This window comes from Melospiza georgiana, chromosome 20, assembly GCF_028018845.1.
Source record: "Melospiza georgiana isolate bMelGeo1 chromosome 20, bMelGeo1.pri, whole genome shotgun sequence".
Taxonomy (NCBI): Eukaryota; Metazoa; Chordata; class Aves; order Passeriformes; family Passerellidae; genus Melospiza; species Melospiza georgiana.
In genome coordinates this window covers 8,234,098-8,255,524 of record NC_080449.1, presented here as the reverse complement: position 1 = coordinate 8,255,524, position 21,427 = coordinate 8,234,098, and the positions used below count along the sequence as shown (strand labels likewise).

General features: G+C 47.3%; 1 protein-coding gene across 6 annotated transcripts in view; it reads right to left on the bottom strand.

Annotated features, from left to right (window-relative positions):
* Positions 1-2,741: 2,741 nt before the first annotated feature.
* The window catches only part of FUBP3 (far upstream element binding protein 3), a 38,696-nt gene continuing 20,010 nt past the window's right edge, over positions 2,742-21,427 (bottom strand). For 4 of the 6 annotated variants that reach the window (XM_058037971.1, XM_058037972.1, XM_058037974.1 and 1 more), the window contains 12 exons: positions 21,114-21,276; positions 20,160-20,258; positions 18,176-18,280; positions 17,684-17,786; positions 16,962-17,062; positions 15,622-15,763; positions 10,959-11,119; positions 10,199-10,272; positions 9,624-9,700; positions 5,971-6,042; positions 5,164-5,291; positions 2,742-4,110 (listed from right to left, as the gene is read on the bottom strand). In XM_058037971.1, the coding sequence (XP_057893954.1) occupies positions 4,102-4,110; positions 5,164-5,291; positions 5,971-6,042; positions 9,624-9,700; positions 10,199-10,272; positions 10,959-11,119; positions 15,622-15,763; positions 16,962-17,062; positions 17,684-17,786; positions 18,176-18,280; positions 20,160-20,258; positions 21,114-21,276 (1,234 nt within the window). In that variant the 3' untranslated portion in view covers positions 2,742-4,101. The remainder of the gene's footprint in view (positions 4,111-5,163; positions 5,292-5,970; positions 6,043-9,623; positions 9,701-10,198; positions 10,273-10,958; positions 11,120-15,621; positions 15,764-16,961; positions 17,063-17,683; positions 17,787-18,175; positions 18,281-20,159; positions 20,259-21,113; positions 21,277-21,427) is intronic. The other 2 variants (XM_058037976.1, XM_058037977.1) reach the window with 2 other exon arrangements.

The following is a 21,427-nucleotide window of genomic DNA, read 5'->3' as shown; positions in this document are numbered from 1 at the left end:
ACCTCCAAACCAGCCAAATGAAGGATGAGCAGCTCCCTGCATGGAGTAAACACCCAAGTGCTGTGTGACAGGATACACTGACACTGCAAGATCCCAATTCCTCACCCTGCAAACACCAATAGCCCTGAAAATCCCCCTGAGAGCGGGAGGGACCAGGTGGGTTTAGGGGAGAAGCAGCAGCACAGGTGGGACCTTGTGAAGATCCACATCCTGTTGGAAAGCTCCATGTTAAACACCAGGAGCTCTCACTCTGACCATGCTGCCCATTACTGTAAATACAGCGTTCCTTTAATGCAATTAAATATTAAATACTTGGAGAAGGGGGGAAAAAGGTCCCACATCTTGTCTCTTTCAACAGTAATTTCAGTCTAACTCACAATGGCTATAATGTAGTTTGTTCTCAAATCATGCAAAATTAAAGGATTTTAGTCTATCTCGAAGTCTCCCACTCCTAAAAGTGCTGTTCCTGTTCAGGTTCACCAAATTCAGAGCACGGGAGAGCATCAGGGTCATCCTGGACTCAGTGAGAGGCTTCAGTGTCAGGGTTTTTAGGGCTGCTGCTCAGAAGGGGTTTGCAGGAGGATCACAGTTTAATGTCTGCTCAGGACTCAGGCTCAACCTGCAGAGTGGGGTGGGTGCTGCCAGCTTGGGGGGTCCTGTGGGACACGGTCCAGACACCCCCACAAACCCAGCAGAGCTGGGCAGGAGCGAGATGGATTCATTCTGGGGCAGCAGAGCCACCGTGTGCCTGAGCCAAGGACTCTGGAGAGGGATTGAGGATTTTTGTCAAAGGCCATTGACTCAGTCCTGCTCTTCCCAAATGTCACACTCTGGAGGCTGAGCCTTCCCCAGACTGAACTGATGGGATCACCTCCCTGCCCCTCAGGATTCTGTCCTGGCTGGGCTCTGGGTCCCTGTGAGGAGGAAAAACTGCACCATCCCCATCACCATTCATGGACCCCAAAGTCCCAAATGTGTTCCTTGTCCTGCCCAGCCCTCAGGGACTGCTCCTGCTCCAGTTCCTGCCCCAAAACCCAGTGCAGCCGGGGCTTAATCCACATTACCTGGGGTTAAATCTGCCCAGGGCTGAGCAGGAGATTTGGTTCCTCTCCTGGACACCAAGACTTGGCTTTGAAGGCACCACAGCAGCTTCTGGGCTGCACCACACACCCGAGCCAGGACACGAGGAGCTGCCTGCAGACCCAGAGTGAAAAGTGAGGGGTGTCCAGCCCTGGGTGGGAGTGACCATCAGAGCAGTCCCAGAGCACCTCGGATGGACACAGACCAGGAAAGCAGCAGGGCTGGAGGAGGCCTTGGAGGAACCCAGGGGCCATCAGCTCCTCATGAAGTGCTGAGACATCTCTGCCTCAAACCCTGCCCCTCTCCAGCCCATCACGGACTCACAACAGTTCAACATCCGTGGCCTCTCTGCCCAGAGCAGGCAGCAATAATGGAAAACAAATCGGTGAACTTGGGAACGTTTCAAGCACTTCATCCTTCCAGGACAGCAGACTGCTGATGAAACCCCAGCTTTGCAGGCACCATCTTAATGACAGGCCAAATTTCAAAGGCTTGCAAACTATTTCTTGTGCTGCTGCCCCACCCCCTCAATAAAAGGTTGCATCAGAAAGAGATATTTCCATAATTTATAGTAGGGGCATTTCACTGGGGAGACTCACTCATCTGTACTTACAGATACATTTAAGAAAATGCATCCTCCCACAATCCTACGCCATTTACGACTATTGGCACAATCTGTAATCCTCAGTCTTCAATTAAGGGACACCTTAGGGTTCATTATCACACAATTGCTCCCTGTGAACCATGCCAAATGCTGTTTTGGCACAGAGCTTGGAAGATGAATTAGAAGGAAGTCTTCTCGGTAATGCCCGCTCCCAATTCCCATCAGCAGCCTTTATGCCCTCCTCTAGCCATTTTTTCCCCCCTCTCCCCTCTTTCCAAGTGGCTTTTACCATCCCATCTTTCAATGTCTCTCTTGATTCTCTGGAGGTATATTTAGAGATGCTACATCTCCTTTTCTTCCGGCTCTCAATGTGCCTCCCGCTCCCAGCTCTGCAGATGGGATCTTCTTTCCTCCCTTCCCCCGTCACAAACCCCCACGGCTCTGCCTGGGAGCAGGGCATGGAGCTGCCTTAGGCTGCTCAAAACTCACATTTTACAAGAAAAGGATCCCTGAAGGAGCTACAGATGTTGCCAGACTTGGCCTGGGCACAATTAATGCCCTGCATACCTGATAAGGTCGGAGCCACATCCCTCCCATCAGTGCTGCTCCAGATCCTGATGGATTCGGCCACAAAGCTGGGGAAGAGCAACAAGTCCAGAGCCTTAAAAACAGGGGCTGCCAACTCCTAAGCAGTAAAACCTTACAGGGCTGCAGAGGAAACCTCCTGGTGTTAACACAGACCCTGCCAGGACCCTTCTGACCCAAACGGCAGCAAACACAGAAACTTCCATGAGAATCCTCGGTGTCACAGCACCAGGGGGATGTGACAGTGACAAAGTTTCTCTAGAACAGCACCAGGGCAATGTGACAGTGACAGAATTTCTCCAGAACAGCACCAGAGTGATGTGACAGTGAGAGTTTCTCCAGAACAGCATCAAGGGGATGTGACAGGGAGAGTTTCTCAAAAATCAAAGCTGATCCTGCCCTCAGTGCCCACCCAAACTCCCCAGGACACGGCGCGACGAGCGGGGAACAACGGAGTCCAAGAGACGGGAAATACTTGGCCCACAAGACACCTTGTGGAAATTTTATTATATAGAGTGTAAAATGCAACTGTCAGTCAAATAAAAAGAACACTTTTTTTTTTTTTAACACCATGCTCAACATTATCCAATCGCGGTTCTTTATAGTTAGACATTTCAAGCATAAGGAAAAATAAGGAAAGAACCCAAGAACAGTAAATTCAGTACATTTAAAAACGGAATGTCCCGGAGGGCAATTAAAAATGCAAGAAAAAATAGCTTCAATTCCGTTTTTCCTTTAAAAATACACTGTTATCTGTACAAGAAACACTACAGTAAACATCAGAAATCATATTATCCCTTTTATTAAATCAAAATTATTTTGCGCATACTGTGGTTAATACTAGATTCATTTATTTCTCTAGGTAATTTGACAAATATTAGATAAGAAAATATTTAAAAGAAACGAAAAAGCAGAAAACACCTTGGAATTAAAAAATAGTTACTACCTTTTATACGGTTTTAAGTTCCACAGTGTTTGTTAAAGGTACTAATAGCAGATTCATTTTAATATTAAAAATAACAGTATTTATATTTCTGAGAGCATAGAAGAAGTTTTTTTTCTTTCTTTTTTTTTTTTGTTTTTCTTTTTTTTAACAAGCTTGGAGGTCTTAGATACATAAATGCAACTACCAATGGAGACATGAAAACATGTATTGCTAAAAAAATTAACACGTTCTTATATTACCCCTTTAGACTCTAGAAATTATACAAACCCTACAAAATGCCCCCCCAACTTGCAAACAGTAACTGTTTCAAATACAGAAATCATATCATTAATTACAATACATATCATAGTTCAGTTTTTTAAAAATGCAATAAAATCAAAGACAGCCAAGATACAAGAAATTAGAAGTAAAACATTTAATGAATTTACATATTTAAGAATATTTAAATACTGTTTAAATTTTTTTTTTCTTTTTAAGATTTGTTACATACCACCTAAGACTTCCAAGCCACTCTTTCTGTTCCAACAGAAAAGATCGAAAATTAAAAGGAAAAAAAAAAAAACCACACAAAAAACCCACATGTTGAAATGTCACAGCTCTGGGGTGCGTTTTGGTGCCTGCAAATTCTCTGGCTTCTCTCCAAAAAGAATCCCGGAGGTTTTTTTTAATATAAATTTGGAAACAAAATTACCAGCATGTCCATACGTTTAGTACATTACTAATTGTTCCTGATTCTTAGAAAAGTTCAGTATAGATTATCCTACAGCTAGTGTTTCACAAACAGAAAAGTCTTCATCAAAATGTTGCAAATCTAGAAACCTCTGTTACAAAAAGGTTTTCTTCCACAACGATTCCAAAGAAAAAAAATTGCCACGAGGACCTTGTTCTACTGCTCCTGGAAAGAAAAAGAGAGAGGAGAGAAAAGGAAAAGTTACTGAGCAGCAGGAAAATGATCCAAGCTGCCGAGCACAGGTCTGTCCGCGCTGCAGCTGAGCGGGAAACAGAGCTCAAAGGATGCTCTGAGCTGCCACCAGAGCCCCAACGCTGTCCCAGAGCTCCGCTGCCCTCACCAAACAAGATCCCTCTCTCTAGCAGGGCAGGCTCGGCGAGGAATGAAGAGAAGCCCTTTCATCATCACCGTGTCCAGGTCAGCCCTGGGCAGCGCCCGCGGCAGCGCCGGCTCCACCTCGCTGGGGAGAGCAGCGAGAGCTGGGCAGAGCAGGGGACAGAAGAGAGAGCAGGGAGAGGCTGGGGAGAGCAGGGGAGAGCTGGGCAGAGCTGGGCAGGGCAGCTGCTGGGGCTGGCATCCACAGCAGCCTCTGCTCCCGGAGCCACAGCTAAATGTGGAGCAATGGGGACAAGTGTCAGACCACAGCAAGGTGCCCCTGTGCTTTGCACAAAGTTTTTGCCGCTTTGTTTGCTCCATGAAGCACAAAGTGTGATTAGGATAAATCTCACACAACTCTCTGGTGCACTGAGTAACAGCTGAAGGGAGATTTCACTCAAAAGCAGGTTAATATAAATTATTTTTCAATGGTTTTGGTCTCTTTTGGGACAGGGAGATGGTGAGCACACAGCTCGTGTCGCAGCATGAGAAAAGGCAGTGCCTGCACTCCCAGTTCAGTGCTGTGCTGCCTCACCAGCCTGGATTCATCATTCCTTTTACTTTAATTCCCCAAAGTCAAACAACTGTCTGGGGTCTATAAGGAAAGGCTCCCAGGAGAAACAAATAACCTCCCAGTCCTCTCCTAAAAAACCCCTCACCCAACCGGTACAGGAAAACAAGACTTTGATGTTGAGGCAACGCTTCCGTGATCGCTTCCTCAGCCACAAAACATCTCTGCTTCACCCTGTAAGTCTGAAGGATAGTCCCTACACTAAGGCAAAGCCAATATACCCAATTGCCCAAGAGAAGGAGCAGAGGGGTTTGGGGAGGGTGAATACAGACCTGGCTGTGGGCCTGAGCCTGCCCTAGTGTCTGCCCATAGTAGGCAGCCTGCTGTCGGTAGTACTCTGCCCAAGCCATCGTGTAGTCCGGCTGGGAACTTGCCTGAGAAGCAGCACTGGCAGCATGACCTGGAGGGGAAGAAGAAAAAAGAAAAAGAGATAAGCAACTCCAGAAGTCCAAGCCCAGGCTTAGGATCTCCTTTTGCCAAGCTTAATGAAGAGCCAGCCCCCTTCCAGCTGTTGCAGACACCTGACAGAGTGACACCGGCTCCGCTGCGTGGGACGGCAGGATGGGCTCCAAGCTGACTGTGAGGGACAAGCCAAGAGCAGGCAGAAAGCACCCAGAGCGTCCCTGCAGCTGCAGGGACAGCCTGACAGCCTGCACACCCCTCATCCTCAACGGTGCAAAGCCTCCAGCAGCTCCATGTCAAAGCAAGTCCAGAGGTCGGGATCATGCACTCCGGAACACGGCGCAGAGAGCCAGGCCTGTGACCTTCCACGAGCTCTGCTACCCTCTCACAACCCAGCTGCAGCTCCCTGGGTCCTGCCAGCAGCAGCTCCTGCGTGCTCTGTGCTCCCCCAGCCAGGCTGGCTGCAAGCAGGGGCACGAGGGGCTCGGTGTCTCCCGAGAGGCAACAGCACAACCGAGAGCTTTCCTACATGCACCATCACCAACAGGGCAGGGCCAGGGGGCATCTGCAAAGGACTGGAAGCTAAAAACGGCAGGGATGGAGATGCAAGTCATCAGATTAGAGTTAACTCCTTGTGACAAGAGCTGATTCATCTCCAGGAAGCCTGTTTCACTCACTCTGTTTTTTGAAATACTCCTCCCATGCTTTGCTGTAATCGGGATGGCTGTTCTGCTGCTGGCTCTGTTGGCCTGTGCAAAGATGACAACAAGGGGCACGTCAGTATGGAACAGGTGACAGTTTCCAGCCAGTGACATCCACCTCTCCACTAGACAGGCCCTGGGTCTACCCCAGCTGCCCAGACTTGACACTTCAGCTTCCACTTTTCTACAGTGTTGGGCATCTTCAGTTCAGGGGAAGCTGAAGAAAAGCTGGAGTTCCTGATCTCACCTCATGTGCTGAAGGGCATGAAGCCAAATGTCACCCTGCTGGGACCTGCTCAAGGCAGAGCACGTAGTAGGAGCTGCCCAGCCTGCAATCAGCCACCCTGGGCTCCCAGTCTGCTTGCACTCAGGAGAGCTGAGACACCTGACACAGCTGAGACCTGTCACCTCCACAGAGCTGCCAAGGGAACGGCCATGTTTTGAGTCACTAATTTATTTCTCAGGGGCTGCATCCTTCACCTCTGGTCTTCTCAGTGGAGCAGAGCTGAGGGACCTGTGAGCAATGTCCTTCCACACACTCTGCACACACATGAGCCTCCACAGCATGACCTGCACGACTCTGGGGCAGCCACTCAGCTGTTGACTCCTCAAGGTGCCATGAGCCCCGCACAAGGTACAGCCACCTCCTCCCCTGGCCACAGGGTACAGCCAGCTCCATTGCCCAGGGCGCACAGCCCAGGCATCACTGAAGAGCAGCCACAATATCCCAAACAGCTGCAGCTGGCTCATGGTGTCATATCTGGGCTCCTGCTCCTCCAAGGGAAGCGGTGCCAGCGTCTCCTGAGAGATTCCAAACCTTGGGCTCCCCCCAGCACAGATCCCCCATCTTTGAAGCACTAAGGAACCTTCAACCCAGCACATCCAGGTGCCACAGCAGAGAGAGAGGAAGGATCCCTGCCCTTCCCACACTTCCCTGGACCCCAGCAGGAGGCACAGAGCCCTCAGTGAGCCACAGGACACGCCAGCAGCAAACACAGCACTGGGAGCTGCAGAGAGGCACAGCAGGAGTGGGGAGCACGAGCACTGGGGACAAGGAGAGAGCAGGGACAGAGGACACGGGTGGAGCAGAGCTCTCCCCATCCCATCCCAGCTCTGTGCACAGCCCAGCCCCATGCTGGCCCGAGGGGGGCTTTGAAGTGGGGGAAGGGGAAAATAAAACACTGCAAGTGTGAAGTGGGTGGAGGGAACAGGGCAGCAGTGTCCTGTCCAGGGGCATAAAAGCGGGTTAAAAGACTTGACCAACGCTACAAGTCAGGACCTTTGCTGGCAGAGGTCAAGGCTGCCTCAACTGTCCACCTGCTAATGCCAACAAAGGACCTCCTTCAATGCCTTTTCTTCTCGGAGAATTACAGTCCACAGCAGGCTGAAAGGACACGCAGCTAAATGCATTGCACAGCAAAATGTTTCCCCAGCCAGTTAATTTATTTAAGATGGGGGAAGTAATTAAAATCTAAATACATGTGTAGGGGGTGGGGGTCTGCCCCTCCTCCCACAAGCAGGGCACTCGAGGCTGTCCCCAGGACAGCAGGGCTGTGACAGGGCTGACAGAGCTGTGACACACAGGCTGCAGCACTCGGGCCAGGGACCCTGCACAAGGCTGTTTGCACATTAAAAACTGCAAATCAGGTATTTACCTATTTCTACAACAATCCTCCTACAGCTTGGTGAGCTGCACCTGGGCACCACTGCAGCAGAGAAGAGTGGTGAAGGTTCTTAAAGCATTTTATGTGTGTCCTCTCTCCTCACCCAGCCTGCCTTCAAACAGGAACAGGGAGCATCCTGAGCACACATGGAACTAGAGAGCCAACATCTTCCATCGGGTTCAACTGCAGAAATAAAACACCTGCCTCCAAAAGGCAGCAGTGTGGGACTAAACCCACATGGGGAAGGACAATGGAAGGACAAGCTCCAGGGGTTTGGGAGCCACCTGAACCTGACAGTGCAAAACTGGAGTATGAGCTGCATTATTGGTCATCAGGGGGCTGTGCTTCCTACAGCAGGCTCCAAAGCCAGGAGGGGTGAGCCTGAGACATTATCTGCTGCAGGAAGGGAGATTCTTCTCTCCCCAGGGACTGGTGGGCAGCATGAGGGGATGTTTCAGGAAGGTGAGGAAGAAATTAAGTTACCAAGGTGAGTTTCTAAAGGCATCTTGCAAGGCAAAGAGCAAGCATTTATTCCAAGGAATAATATCTATGGAAGATAAAACTTAATTTGGAGCTTTCCCTGCTGCACTAACTGCTCTGCTTCCCAAAGCTCAGGGAAGTTCAGAGCCCTTGGGGGTGCAAAGCAAAGGAGTAGAGTAACAATTTTTCCTGTAAAACAAATTAGTGAGAAAATACTCTTCTTCAGTACCATACCATTCCACCCCTGCACACAAGAAAAGTCCATCACTACATTTTAATGTGCTGAAACCAGAACAACTGCTGACCTTCTCCAAGACCCTAAGAGCTCAAAGGAAAAGTCATCATTTCTGGCTGTAACTGCTAAGAGGGAGGATTCATCCAGAGTTTGCAGGGTTCCCATGTGCCACCACAGCACACATTTCACAAGTGCAGCAAGTTAACAAAGCAGCGCTGAGATTTCCAAATTTTACATATTCACAATAATGAGTCATAAACACTCAAAGGTGATCAGTGTTACAGGGAATCACAAGTGCAACTGCAGGCATTGTCCCTGCAATGATTCCTCTACCTCAGGCACTGCAAAGGGTGGGAATTTATACCAAAATTCAAAATCTGCTTCATTGTTAAATCAGCCTTAGCAGTGAAAAGGATCTGCCATTAAACCCCTTTAAAATTAACCCTCCACACACCTTCTGGTGCTTAGCTTTAGTTTATAAGACCAGACAATTAAAAAAATTTGTATTTCTTAAAATATTGTGACTGCAAAGGTCCTTTGGACATTATCACCATCACATGAGCTTTGCGATTACCAAGCAGACATGAATCTGCTCTGTTCAAGGCAAACCATTCCTCAGCTGTTGGAGACACAGGATGGTGCAGCTACAGCATCACCACCAACATTTAGTACTTGAATTATTCTGAAAAGGCAACTCCCCATTCCAAACTGCTCAATTTGGACTCAGAAGACTTTCAGGAAGAAATGACCAGTACAGAAGCCCTCCCTAACCTTCCTTCCATTTCCTGCATCCCTCTCCCCTGTTGCTCCATCAGTCTGGAATTTGAATAGTGATAAAAGCTTGTAAGGAATAATTAAATAAGAAAATAAGCAAGAAACTATAAGGTCAAGAACAAAGAGATGGGAGGGCTCAGCACCTTTTAGGGAGAAGGGTGGTTAGAAAGTGCTTGCCTGGAGAATCCTGGGAGAAGAGAGCCAGAGGCAGGAATGTTTTTGTAAAGAGAGGAACAGACAGCAATGACCAAGTTCCTACCCAAAGAGTAGAAAGAGGCAAAAAGCACTTAAGCACACAAAAAGCAAAAGTTTTCCACATCCTTCAGCTCCTTCTGAGCTCAGCCACCACCACGTGCCTCCACACACTTCTGCTCTGCTCAGTAAAACTGCTCTGCTGTTTTCCCACACGTGGTCTCATGGGTGGATCCTGCCACTGCAGAGGGAACACCAACCCTTCTCCAGGCCCTGGTACTTACTTGGGACTTGCTGTCCAGGCTGCTGCCACGTCTGGTAGGTGCTGCCCCAGCCCTGTGTCATGAACGCCTGAGGACCACTGCAGAGGACAAAAAGCCATGCTCAAGTAGACAATAAAATACTTACCAAGGCACAGACATGAAGCTGCCCAGAGAAGAGAAGCTGTATAGTCAGCAGCTGCTGATCAAACAGGCAACATGGGAGCAAAAGGAAAGCTGTGCAGGTGTGAACTGCTATGTCCTGCTTTGGAATCAGTCTGTTCATGAAGCCAAGGTGAAGATACATCACACTGAACAGCACTCCTTGTGCTCTGTGCAGTTCAGGCTTCTTTCCATGCTCACTGCACTAGAAATAGGAATTTTGGAGATGCCAATACCTACCTGTGCATCATTTAACAGGTGAAATCTTTCCTGTAGCCAAGCTTAAAGCATTGAGCTCACTTGCTTTTGCTTCTGAATGCTCAGCCTTTAAAAGGCTCCACTCACACCCAACCCCTTCAGGGCCCTCCACCCTTCTCCCAGCACTTTCTAGCTCCCAGCCATTCCCCCAGCCCTGGTGAGGAGATGCAGCAGCTTACTTTTGATGAGGTGTAGCAGGTGCTTGGCTGAAGGGACTTTGACCAAATCCTCCAGGTCCACCCATGCTGGTACCCTGCCACAGAATCCACAAATATTTAATGCCAGCTCCAAGTGCAGGGTGGAGGCAGCTACTATGAGTAGTAAGAAAGGAGAGAAGACAGCCTGGGACACGTGGATCCTGAGGTTGGTGTCAAGCCTTCTCCTCTCAATTCAGCATGAAGGCAGCTTTTCAGCTTTGCCATGTCCCAGTTCAGTATTTTCCATACTTTTTTTACCAAAGTGTCCTCATTCAGTAGTACCGCAGCATGACTTCATTAAACTTCAATACCACAGCACTGCATTAAGTGTAAGATAAGTCATCCTGAACTTACAGAGCAAGCTGAGTGTTTTACTTCCAGGATGATGCTGCCAGGACTGTGTCATTCTCACACAGTGACACTATTGTCTGCCTTTCAAAAAATCTCCTCTGACAGCCTTTTCATACCTTATTATTGCTGTTCTTCCCTCTCATATAGCTGTATACACTACCCAGGATTATGTCAACAGTCAAATCCTTCTGGGACCACAGCAAAAATTAACCAAATGGATGCTGGAGGGCCATCCAGTTCAAGCCAGCTGCTAAGAGGCAAATGGTTCTGAAGCTGAACAATGCAAGCACGTGCATTCTGTGCCATCCTGTGAGTCCAGGCCTACTTGTACCCAAGAGTGACAACAGCAAGTCTGAAAGGGACAGAGCAAGAGAGCAGGGATGGAACTTACACCAACTTTCTCATCTATGAGATGTCTAGCGAGCTCGATTTGCTGGGGGACCCCTCTGATTGTGAATATTCTTACACCAGGGTCTGTGTTTGGGGGTGGGTTTCTCTGCAGCTCCACGTGTGCTCCTGACTGCTGATTTATGCTCTTGATGTTCTCACCACCTGAGGAGAAGAAAGCCAAGACATTAGGAGGGATATTCAGCATTTTTCTCCATAAAATCATATCAAAGTCAGGTCCTAGGAATGGATTACAGCTTCAGGCACTTTTTGTGTGCCTCAGGAGAGGTGGGCTGAGGATGGCAAAAGAAACTGCAGTACCTGAGCTCATGCTGCTCCTTTCATCTACTTCACAAGCACAACCTGAAACCTTGAGCTACTCTAACAGTTTTTGGGGTCATGGATGATGCTGCTTAAAGAACACACAAGCCCTGCTAAGTGCCCACTGCCAGGGTCCCACCAAGATGCAGCATGACTGGGATACACTTTGACAACACAGATGCAAAACCTGCACTGACTGAATTCCATTGCTTTTGCACAGCTGTTCCAATCCTCTAGGAAATGAAATGAAGGTCACCTGCAATCTAAACATGCTGGTTTTTCTTCTTTTTTCCATCACTAAGGCAAAAAGCCACCAGCCACATAACAAAGCCTAAGCTTTCTCCCAAACAGGAGCTGTTTGACAGGTTGTTGCCTTAGAGCAGCCTCTGCTTACAGAGTTTGCTATTCACCCTGCAGCCACACATCCCTCCACGACTCCAGGCTGTCTCCTGCTATTTCAGAGTTAGCTGTGCATGCAGTGAACATGTCTGGCTCGTTTGCCATCTGGATGCACAAGAGCACGGGAGTGCTTCCAGCAGGATGCAGCAGGGCCAGTCAAAGTGGATCTGATTTCCTCAAGACCTGCTAGGTCCTGGTCTCTTCATGAAATTTGCTTAACAAAAGCCTCAGCCAATGTTACAATGGTTCAATTCTTCTTTTGGAAGCTCACACAACTTACAGAGCAGCTCCACTCAACTGGAGAAATTAAAGGGTGTGGGGAAGGAAGGGGTTTTATAAGTTTTAAAATCACAAACCAAAAACTCACCAGCTCAAAGGATAGACAGCAAGCAGCACAGAGAGCAAAGGAAACTAACCAGGGATTTTTGTTTGGTTTTCATTAAAAAGAGCCTCCAAAAAGAAATGCCTCAATTTTGCTCACATTTCCATCTCTATACATCCAGCACAATTTCAAAACAAACTGTGGATGTTGCAGACACTTGTTCATTTCATTGTAATGGACTCGTGACCTTTTTAACATTTTAAAGCCTTCTTGGGGAAGGGAGGAGGAAAAGTTGCCAAAGGGCAATTAACTCTTTCTAAATGAATTTTTGAAGACGCATTTAACAAAAGATAATCATGTCACATCCCTGGACAGACAACAGGGATTGTACTGTGCAGCCAAAAGCCAACCCACTTACTTTCAGTCAAGCATGGGAAAGGAGCAAGATGAAGTTTCAAAACCAAGAAGGTTTTTTTTTTTTGTGTCATGCTTTTGTCTGATGCAGATTTGTTTCAAGCTCTGTTTTTTACATATCGAGGTGAGATCTGAATCAACAGCCATTTCATCTGCTCAGTGAAAACAGAGAACCCTTTCAGGCAACACAATTTGAAGGAGTGGCACAACTTCTTTACTGGGTGACAGAGGCACAACCAGAGGTTGCTACTTGCACTGCAGACTAGTTTCTCCTTCCAAAAGGGGATTAAAAATCGAAGCATTCTCAAACTGGAAGCAAGGAGAATACAGATTTCAAATCATTGCCCCATTTAGCATTCAGCACCAAGCCTGTGGTTGTTGGGCCTGTTTCTACAGCAGCTCCTCTACACTACACAGCACAAGTCAGCTGCCTTTCCAGGTTTGGTGGGAGACTCCAGAAGGACTCAGTGCCCTTGTGCTCTTCCCCCTGCAGCCTGGTACAGGTGGAAGTGCTCCCTTCCAGCCAAGCCACCCTCCAGAGGATGGAAACGCCGTGACGCAGCCGCGGTGCCGGAAGGAATCTCCTCCCCACGGCGAGGTGACTGCTGGGCACATGGTGCCTGCCTATAGAGCATTCATCCCCTCCATTCTTCCACCTGATGGGGGGCAGGAGCGAGCCAGGAGCGGCCTCCCTCCCGGCTGGATGTGAAATCCTAAAGCAATTAATCAAACCTGCTCAAAGGCCGGCCTGACAAGAGCCAGGCCGGGCGCGGTATCTGTCAGGATTGCTGTATTTATCATGGAAATCCAGGGGGGCCCAGGCAGTCAGAGGCTGTTTCCAAGCACCACCAAACACAGACAGACTTTGACATGTGTATGGTGCTCGCCTCCACCCTTCCTCAGGGCCTTTGGGAAAGAAAAGCTGCATCTTCCCACCCTTCAGGGGGAAAAGCCATGCGCAGGAGCTGCAGGCCAACTCCTAAAAGCTCACACTCCCAAGCTGAGATGGTCACAAGAAAAAGGCATCAGGTCTTCAGTCATGAATGCTGCAGGATTGAGCTGAGAGACTTCCCAGCCTCCCTTTTTTGCCAAGTTCTCGAGTGCTTACCAGGTCAGATCACACACACCACACCTGGGTGCTCAGGGCACTTGGGTCAGCACTCTTTGCTTGGGTGCTGATGTCAAGACCAAGCTGCTTGCCCACAGCCCTCAGCCAGATTTTACAGAGAAAGCCAACAGCCCTTTCCTGTACTCACACCCAACAGCTGGAAACTGCTCAGAAACTGTCAGGGAGTGCAAAGGTTTTGTAATTGGTCACAGTTAAGGAAGCCTCACTAAGATCCCCTCTGCCCTGCACTGCCCCACAGGCAGCAGGGTGTGGAAATAAGACCTGCCTGTCTTGCATCAATGTGTGGAGAGTGCAGCACATCCATGCTGGTCCAGACCCCAAAAGGCAATGCTACAGCCATCACTCACTTGACAAAAGTGAAGGCTGCAGCAGCCTAAGAGCACAGGCACTGTGAGAACACCGATTACAAGGTGGTATTACAATGCTACCAGCACTCAAATCACCATACAACTAGTAATTAGTCACTCCAGAAAGCTTCTGATCTGGCCAAGTAAGAATCCCTATTTTGCTGTTGTGGAAACAAAGGTAAAAAGCCACCCTTCACCCCCCAGTGAGGCTGTGCCAGGCCTTGCACTTGAATGCTGGGACATTCACTGCACTACCTGCATTTATCTTTTCAGCACACAGTGCTCTCTGTAGTCACAAATGCTCCACTTCAGTGCACTGCTGAACAACAAGTGACCTTTTCTGATCCTTTATTAAAGATGACTAATGGATACAGCAATAAAGTTTCATTATAATTTGATTTTTCTGTACATGTAAGTCTCACTCGTGGGCTTAAAATTTACTTTGCTTGATCTTTTGGCCAACTGGACTGTTCAGCGAGGACAAGCATAATCACTGCAATTTCTGCATAATGGGGAAAGCAGGTGGTTTTTCATACTGAAAAAAAAGTTTTCAGGTTTGTGAACAGGCTTGTGGCAAAAAACAACATCTGAAAACAATTGCAGCCACAGGGCTGACCTGCCCATGTCTCTGGTCATCCAACAGGGCAGGAGTTCAGGGTGCTGTGGGGACAGCCCATGGCAGGGAACAGCAGGGATGTGCAGGAGGGAGAGAGGCCACAACAAGTCTCACCACAAGCTCCCTCCTGCCAGGAACACTCAAAGCCACTGAAACTTGGCCCAATGCCCTCAAGTCTCTGCCTCCTTTTCTGCTGTAGCTTATCTATTCCTCTTCTATTCTCTGCTGAGGCTGAAAGCCAGCTGTGATTACTTAAACATCAGTTCAGGCATATGTCATTCTTTCTGAAATAAGCAGATAGAAAAATGAAACACTGCCTTAGATAGGTCAGTGCATGAGCTCAGACACATCCCAGCAGTTCAGAGCTACAGAGCTTGTCTGCTCCTGGCTCTACCTTGAGTCCTGCCACTGCCCCACGTGCAGCTCCTGCTCTGTGACAAACAGAGTCTGCTGCTGGGGCTCAGTTTCATAGCCAACACCAGGGGTGTTTTGATTGAGAGGATGGCTCCTCATCCATCTCCTGAGCATGGAGAAATCCACTGACCAAGCAGCCAAGGGGCCTCCATGGCAGTGAACACGCTCAGCCAAGTGGCACAAGGTGCACCAGGCTTCTGTGCCAGGTCAGGTGCCAGCACAGGCAGAGAAATCCTCCTGCTTCACTTCATTCATCACACACTTCAGGGGCTGGAAGCAGCTCCTGCTATTAGCACACCCAGAGACCTTCCATTTCCTCACAGAGCTCTCACAGAAATCCAGCACCATGAAATGACTGCTCTGCTTATCCCTGATAAACTGTCCTTCAAACGAATTCTCTGTAAAAAGACTCCACAAATGAACCTGCCTTTTTTCAGCCAGCTGCTTGTTATAAAACAAGCTTATTTGACAGCTCTGCATTAAGAGCCTCTCTTACAGCTTGTGAACAAGGGCCTGGAGAACACAATTATGAGTGAGAACACCACAAAGACAACAACAACAACAGCTTATTCCTATGCTGCATTCACCGGGCACTAAACACTACAATCACAGAAAACCCCAAAGCTTTGCTGTCAGGCAGCAAGAACATGACCATCCTGAGAGAGAAGGATTGCAAGATGTGGCATTTGGAGCCACCAAACCCACCTTTGCCTATAACAAGGCCACACTTGTCAGCTGGAACAGTGTAGGTGATTTCCTGCATGCCCCCAGGTGCTCCAACACTCCAGTCCCCACGGCCACGACCTCTTCCTCTGGCAACAGCCAAGTTCCCAAAGCCATCTCGTTCCTGAGAAGCCAAAACATGTGCATCAGTGGTTTTATGCTGGCACCAATGCTCATTAAAAACAAAATAAAGCCAGGTCAGTTAAACTCCCTCATAATCAATGGCATTGAATTGAGATATTCCTGGACCTCAGTTTCACAGTCAAGAGTTTGAAGTGTTCTAGAAAGATGCCAAGTAATGTAGGTTGCCTTCCTGATTCAGGAAGGTATTTCTATTTTTAAATGCATGCCTTTACATCTGCTGAAATAAACCTATAAATAAGCATCAACTACTAAAGGACTTTCAGTTTGTGATGGGGGTCTCTTTAGAGCAAACAATGGATCTTGGCACTGACACACAAAAGTTGCTTTCCACCCCTTTCAAGTGTCACCCTGGTGGAATTACTCAGCAGAAATGCACATTTTCCAAAACTTCCAAAGGAAGCTTTTAAGTTCAAAGGCACTTAAAGGACATACCCATTTTGGGTAAGTGATTTTTCCAAAAGCAAATGCCATAGGCAGTCAGAGGCTATCATGACAGACCACAATATTTAAGTGAATCATTACAGCAAGTTACAAAATCAAGTATTCAAACCAGGTATTGGGGCTAGAAGAGATATCAAGATGGATAAATTATGGACCTTGTTGGACAAATTATGCTCAGGTTTCTGAAATGGCCTAAAGTTTTAATTCCTCATAGTGCAAAGGGAATATACAACCTCCTTCAAGAGTCTGCCCTAGTACTTCACCTTTCTTGCTCTTGTGCAATGCAATGTTGGTGTGTCTTAGAGCACAGTGACACAATACCTGAGCACTCAGCACCTTCCTGTGCCTCCACCAGACCAAAGGGCTGGAGGCTGAAGATGAGGCTCCACTGAGCACTGGCAGTGCTCTGCTGTCTAAGCAGAGCCCCCAGTCACTGTCTGATGCTGATGGACTCCATTCCATCAGGTCAATGTTTCCAAAGTTAACAACTAAACAGAAGATAGATGTGGAGCTATAATGATGCCTCATAGGCCTGGGAATAAAAGACCTTCCCACAGCTCAGTTAGCTCACATTGCATTAAAAGAACCTCATCATAAAAAATCAAACCTCGAACCCAGCAGCACCGGGCAGCAGCATGTGTGCCCTACCAGGGAAAACTGAACACTGCTGCTTCTCAGAAGCTGGCCTCCATCCCTCCATGCAGCCCACATTGCCAAAGAGCACTTGCAGGACCCACCTGTGCCGTGAGGATGAGCTCACTGATGATGTGTGCTGCGTGCTGACACCGGTCCGGGAGCCCCATGACCTGCGCGACTCTTTCTGCGCTAATCCCATCATCTGTGGAGAGAGGTGGCAGAGACTCAATTAAAAGCAGAAAACATCCACTCACCAACAAAAGCCTCTTTCCAGCACCAACACTGCTGGCAGCATTTTCACACCACAGAACTATCCCAGGAGCTACTGCTTCCCTCCACCTTCAGCCCCTCTTCCCTGGACTGCAAGAAGACAAAACCCAGCCCACACTGCAGAGGGAACAACACTCAAAAGAAAACACTTTCAAATGTCAAAAAGCTATGAAAGAGACTGATATAATTTTAAGAGGAAAAAAGGCAGCTTTGATAGGTGATCAGACAGCCAAGGACCCAGAGAAAGTTACTCAGAATTAATCAACTCCTGATCCCCAAAGGCTTTAATGTCCTGAAGGAGAATTCTTTAACAGGAAATAAAAGATTTTTGTTATTTTATTTATCACTCAAGACATGACTGTTGTGACATCTAATGTTGCTGTACGTAATCTTACTCTCTGAAAACCAGGAAGTGCATGAGGAGGCAGCACATCACATTTAAATGGGTTTCAGAAAGAGACACAATGCACCTGTAAATGAGGAAAGCCTGGCTGCTGGAACCCAAAAGTGGAACACTGGTCAGAAAGCAACGGCTCTCCATCCTCACACAAACCTGGTTTAAATTGAATCCTAACTCCAGCATCATTCTGAATCTTTTTGATCATTTCTCCATTTCTTCCTATCACAATTCCAACAGCATACCTGGGCACAGAGACCTGATGGGAAAGGCAAAGGAGTATGAAAGTGCAGAGAACTAGACTGAATGACTCTGATTTTACAAGGAGATGCTCTTAACTTTGAGGGTGGGCCATGTTAGGCAGCTCCAGGCTACAGAACCGCATCTCTTGAGAAAAACAAACACGTGGCCACAAATTCCTTCCCCACTAAATGAACTCTGCACTACAAGAATGCAGCTTCAATTATAAAGTGCCATCTGGGAGTCCACGAGAACTCCTCCTCTTTGCAGAGCCAGACTCAATTCTTCTGGCAAAAACAGAACACAACACATTTAAAAAAAAGCTTACAGGTTACAAGTGCAGTTGGATGACTCCCCCCAGGACCCATCCCACAGGGAGGTTAGCAGAGCACTGAGAAGCAAACGTACCTCTATGCTGCCTCCTCCCATTCTAGCACTGAAATCACTGCGCACGCCTCGGAAGTCTGCCTGATCTTTCTCTCGGATGATCTCCAGTACCATTTCCCTCGCTTGCTACATGGGGAAAGAAGTTACAGTTAGCTTCAAATTCTTCTGCTTGCCCTCCTGGTGTCAGGGCCTCAACATGGGGAATGGTCAGGCTTCAAGCAGGAGGGTCTCCATCTGCTGACAGGAACAGCAGCCTGATTTAGGATTTCTTTTACCACAGTCTGTTCTTGAGGGCATCTTCTATGTCTGACAAAACCTGCCAGGTACACAAGGTGGCAGTTTCTTGGGTGCAATTGCCTCCTCCATTTTTTTAAAAAAGGTCCTTTAACTTTTAAAATATCTTTGGAAGTGGATGCCCTTTCCTACTGACAGAACTGACACCAATACAATAAGGTAGAAGCTGGCAGAGGTCATGCCCACTAAGAGCTACAGAGCACATACCAAAGAGGCTGCTGGGCACCACTGAGCTTACTGACTCTAAGAAGTTAAACCCAAGTCTGCAGCAATCCAGCAAGACATTTTCTGAGACAAATGGATATTTTTCCTACCTACTGACAGCACTCAAGGCCATTCACAAGCTCAGCTAGTGAAAGTCTACCCTGGAAACTAGCCAACAGTATTCACCAATAAAATAAAAAAAGCCTGCATGTCAAACCCCAGCATTTGTTTCTCTCTACAACCAGTCAAGCTTTTGACAACTTGGTTCTATTTCCAAGCTTGAGGACAGTGGTGAATCTCTCTCCTTTCATTCTTACATATTTCCCAAAGTCCTCAAAGTATTTTTAACAGAAAGAAGCAACTCAAAGACATTTCAGAGATGCCAAGACAGAAATATGGGTGATGGAGACATTTCAGAAGGATTTGAGGAAGTTAAGAAACACTGTTGCAGCATCCACAGAATCCCACCAAACCCAAGGATTCATCACACTTCTTAAACACTTCCTGAGTGTGCTCAGCCATAAGTGCCTCAAAGATCTTCCAGCCTGTGCAGTCTCCATGTTTCCTTGAATGGAAGATGTGACAACAGCAAATCTTGCACAGCAGAAGCCACCTGGGAAGTGGCAGCACTGAGAGTATGATTTAGTTAGAAGTAGCCAGACTGTCTTTAAACTCCTTTTGCACAGTGATACCTCCACAGTAAGAATTTCAGAGAGAAAAAAAAATTAACTCTAAAACTTGCAATAAGAGCTTTGAAAAATACTACCCAAACACTATGCCTGAGCAACATCAACTGTTGCAGTAATTTATGATTAGGGAGATCCTATGAAACAGAACTTCTTCTATTGGAGACAGGAATGCTAAGCTAGATTTAAGTACTTAGCAAGTTATGAAAGGCACTTGCTGAGAAGTGGAACAGGCTGTGGCTGAACTTTAATGCTCTAATTCAGGTGCTCCCATCACACTGCAATCCCCCAGTCTGCAGCTGATGGGGATTTTCTCCAAACCATAGGTACATCCACATCTGCAGAACCCTGGCACAAGGAGACTGAGGCACCAATACTAAGCAAACCCCTTGGTTTCAGGAGTTGTTGTGGGATTGGTTTTTAATTACCTGCGTCGATTGGCTGTCTGAGGTAATTTTGTGAAAGGTTTGCTGTCTCAAACGTGATTCAGTCACTAAGAACCCATTTGCTTGAGTGACACAGAGCTCTTTTTGATTTTTTGTCACATTCTGGAAAGCATTTCAAAACTACTTTCTCCAAACCCTCCCCCTCATCTCTACTCCTACCCATGTGCACTATTTATGGAGTGACAGCTCCTAAGTCATGCTGTAAAACAAACTCTGCTGTTTTAACTTGCTCCACTCAACCTTACAGAACAAACAAAGCCAGGAAAGATTATTACATTTACAGTTGGATTTGACTCCATTAGGTGCTCACAAATACAGTCAGGTTTGAATTTCTCCTCAGTTCTCTTGGGGAACCAGTTTGCTTTTGTTACATACCTGTACTTTAAATGCATCTCCAGTAATACGGAGAGGTTTATCTGCTCCAGTAGGCAAAGGACCATCTTGGATCATAATCATTTTCACACCTGTTCGCTCCTGAAGAAAAAGCACAGAGCAATTTTCTAAGCAGAGTCCCTAAAACAAGGGACTAGATTTTGGTTATTAAACATTATGAAGGTCAAACCAGCACCGCTATAGAATGCACAAATTCAGGAACAGTCCTAGAGTGTAAAGGACTGCCAGAAACCGCACTGCTCCTGAGGTTCTCAAATAGCTGAAATCCTTGCAAGAACAACCCCCTCCACCTCAACTGCTGACCTTCCAGCCCTTTCCAATATGTGTAGCTGTCTGCATGTAACAGTTATTAAGTGACCAGCCTCCAAACTATATGACAGAGGTCTAATAAGGGCACTCAAAACCCCTCCATTTTTGACCCTAGGTGTTTTGCTATAACCTTCTATTCTTTAAAAACTTGTACCAGATGGAGGAATAAAGAACGTCCAGGAACACAGTTTATACATAACACAACACTTAATTAGAAAGGGGTGGGATGAGAAAAAAAGATGACATATGGCAGCTTTACCACAGACCAGCAACAAAAGAGAAGCAGAGCACTCTACAAGAGTGTGGCTGGCATTAAAATACTGCAGAGCAGAGCAGACATGGCCCTTCCTTGGCTACAGGGATCCCCTCCTGAACAGCACACACCAAGTGTTATCTACAGCACAAGGGTTTCTGTCGCAGTTCTGGCAAAACTCCACTACTTGTGTAGCTGGGGCCACACTGATTTTGTAACACGAGATTGGATTTGAGTCCAATCTCCGAAGGCAGAAGAGTAGTCCCTGCTGGAGAAGGTTAGAGCATTCAAGGCTCTCCATTTCAGCCTGTTCCAGTGGATCTAGAGAAGCTGCAGTAGGGAAGAGAGCCCTCAAGGAAATGCATCTTGCGCACCTGCAACTGTTTTATTGTTTCACCTCCTTTGCCGATGACTAGACCCACTTTGGATGCCGGGATCAAAATCTCCTGAATGGTACTGTTGCCATCAACATCGTTGTGAAAACCAGGTCCGTTGCGACAGCGATCTACAATCTGCCCCAGAAGCCGTTTTGCTTGTCTTGGGAAAAGAATCGAGGGAAACAACCATTAGACAACATTGCTCCACGTGACCAAGAGACCAGGAACCATCGGAATGGAGAGGAGAAGTGGAAAGATGGAGGAAACCAGTCAGCACAATGTTTGCCCTTTTTTTTTTAATAAACTCTTTG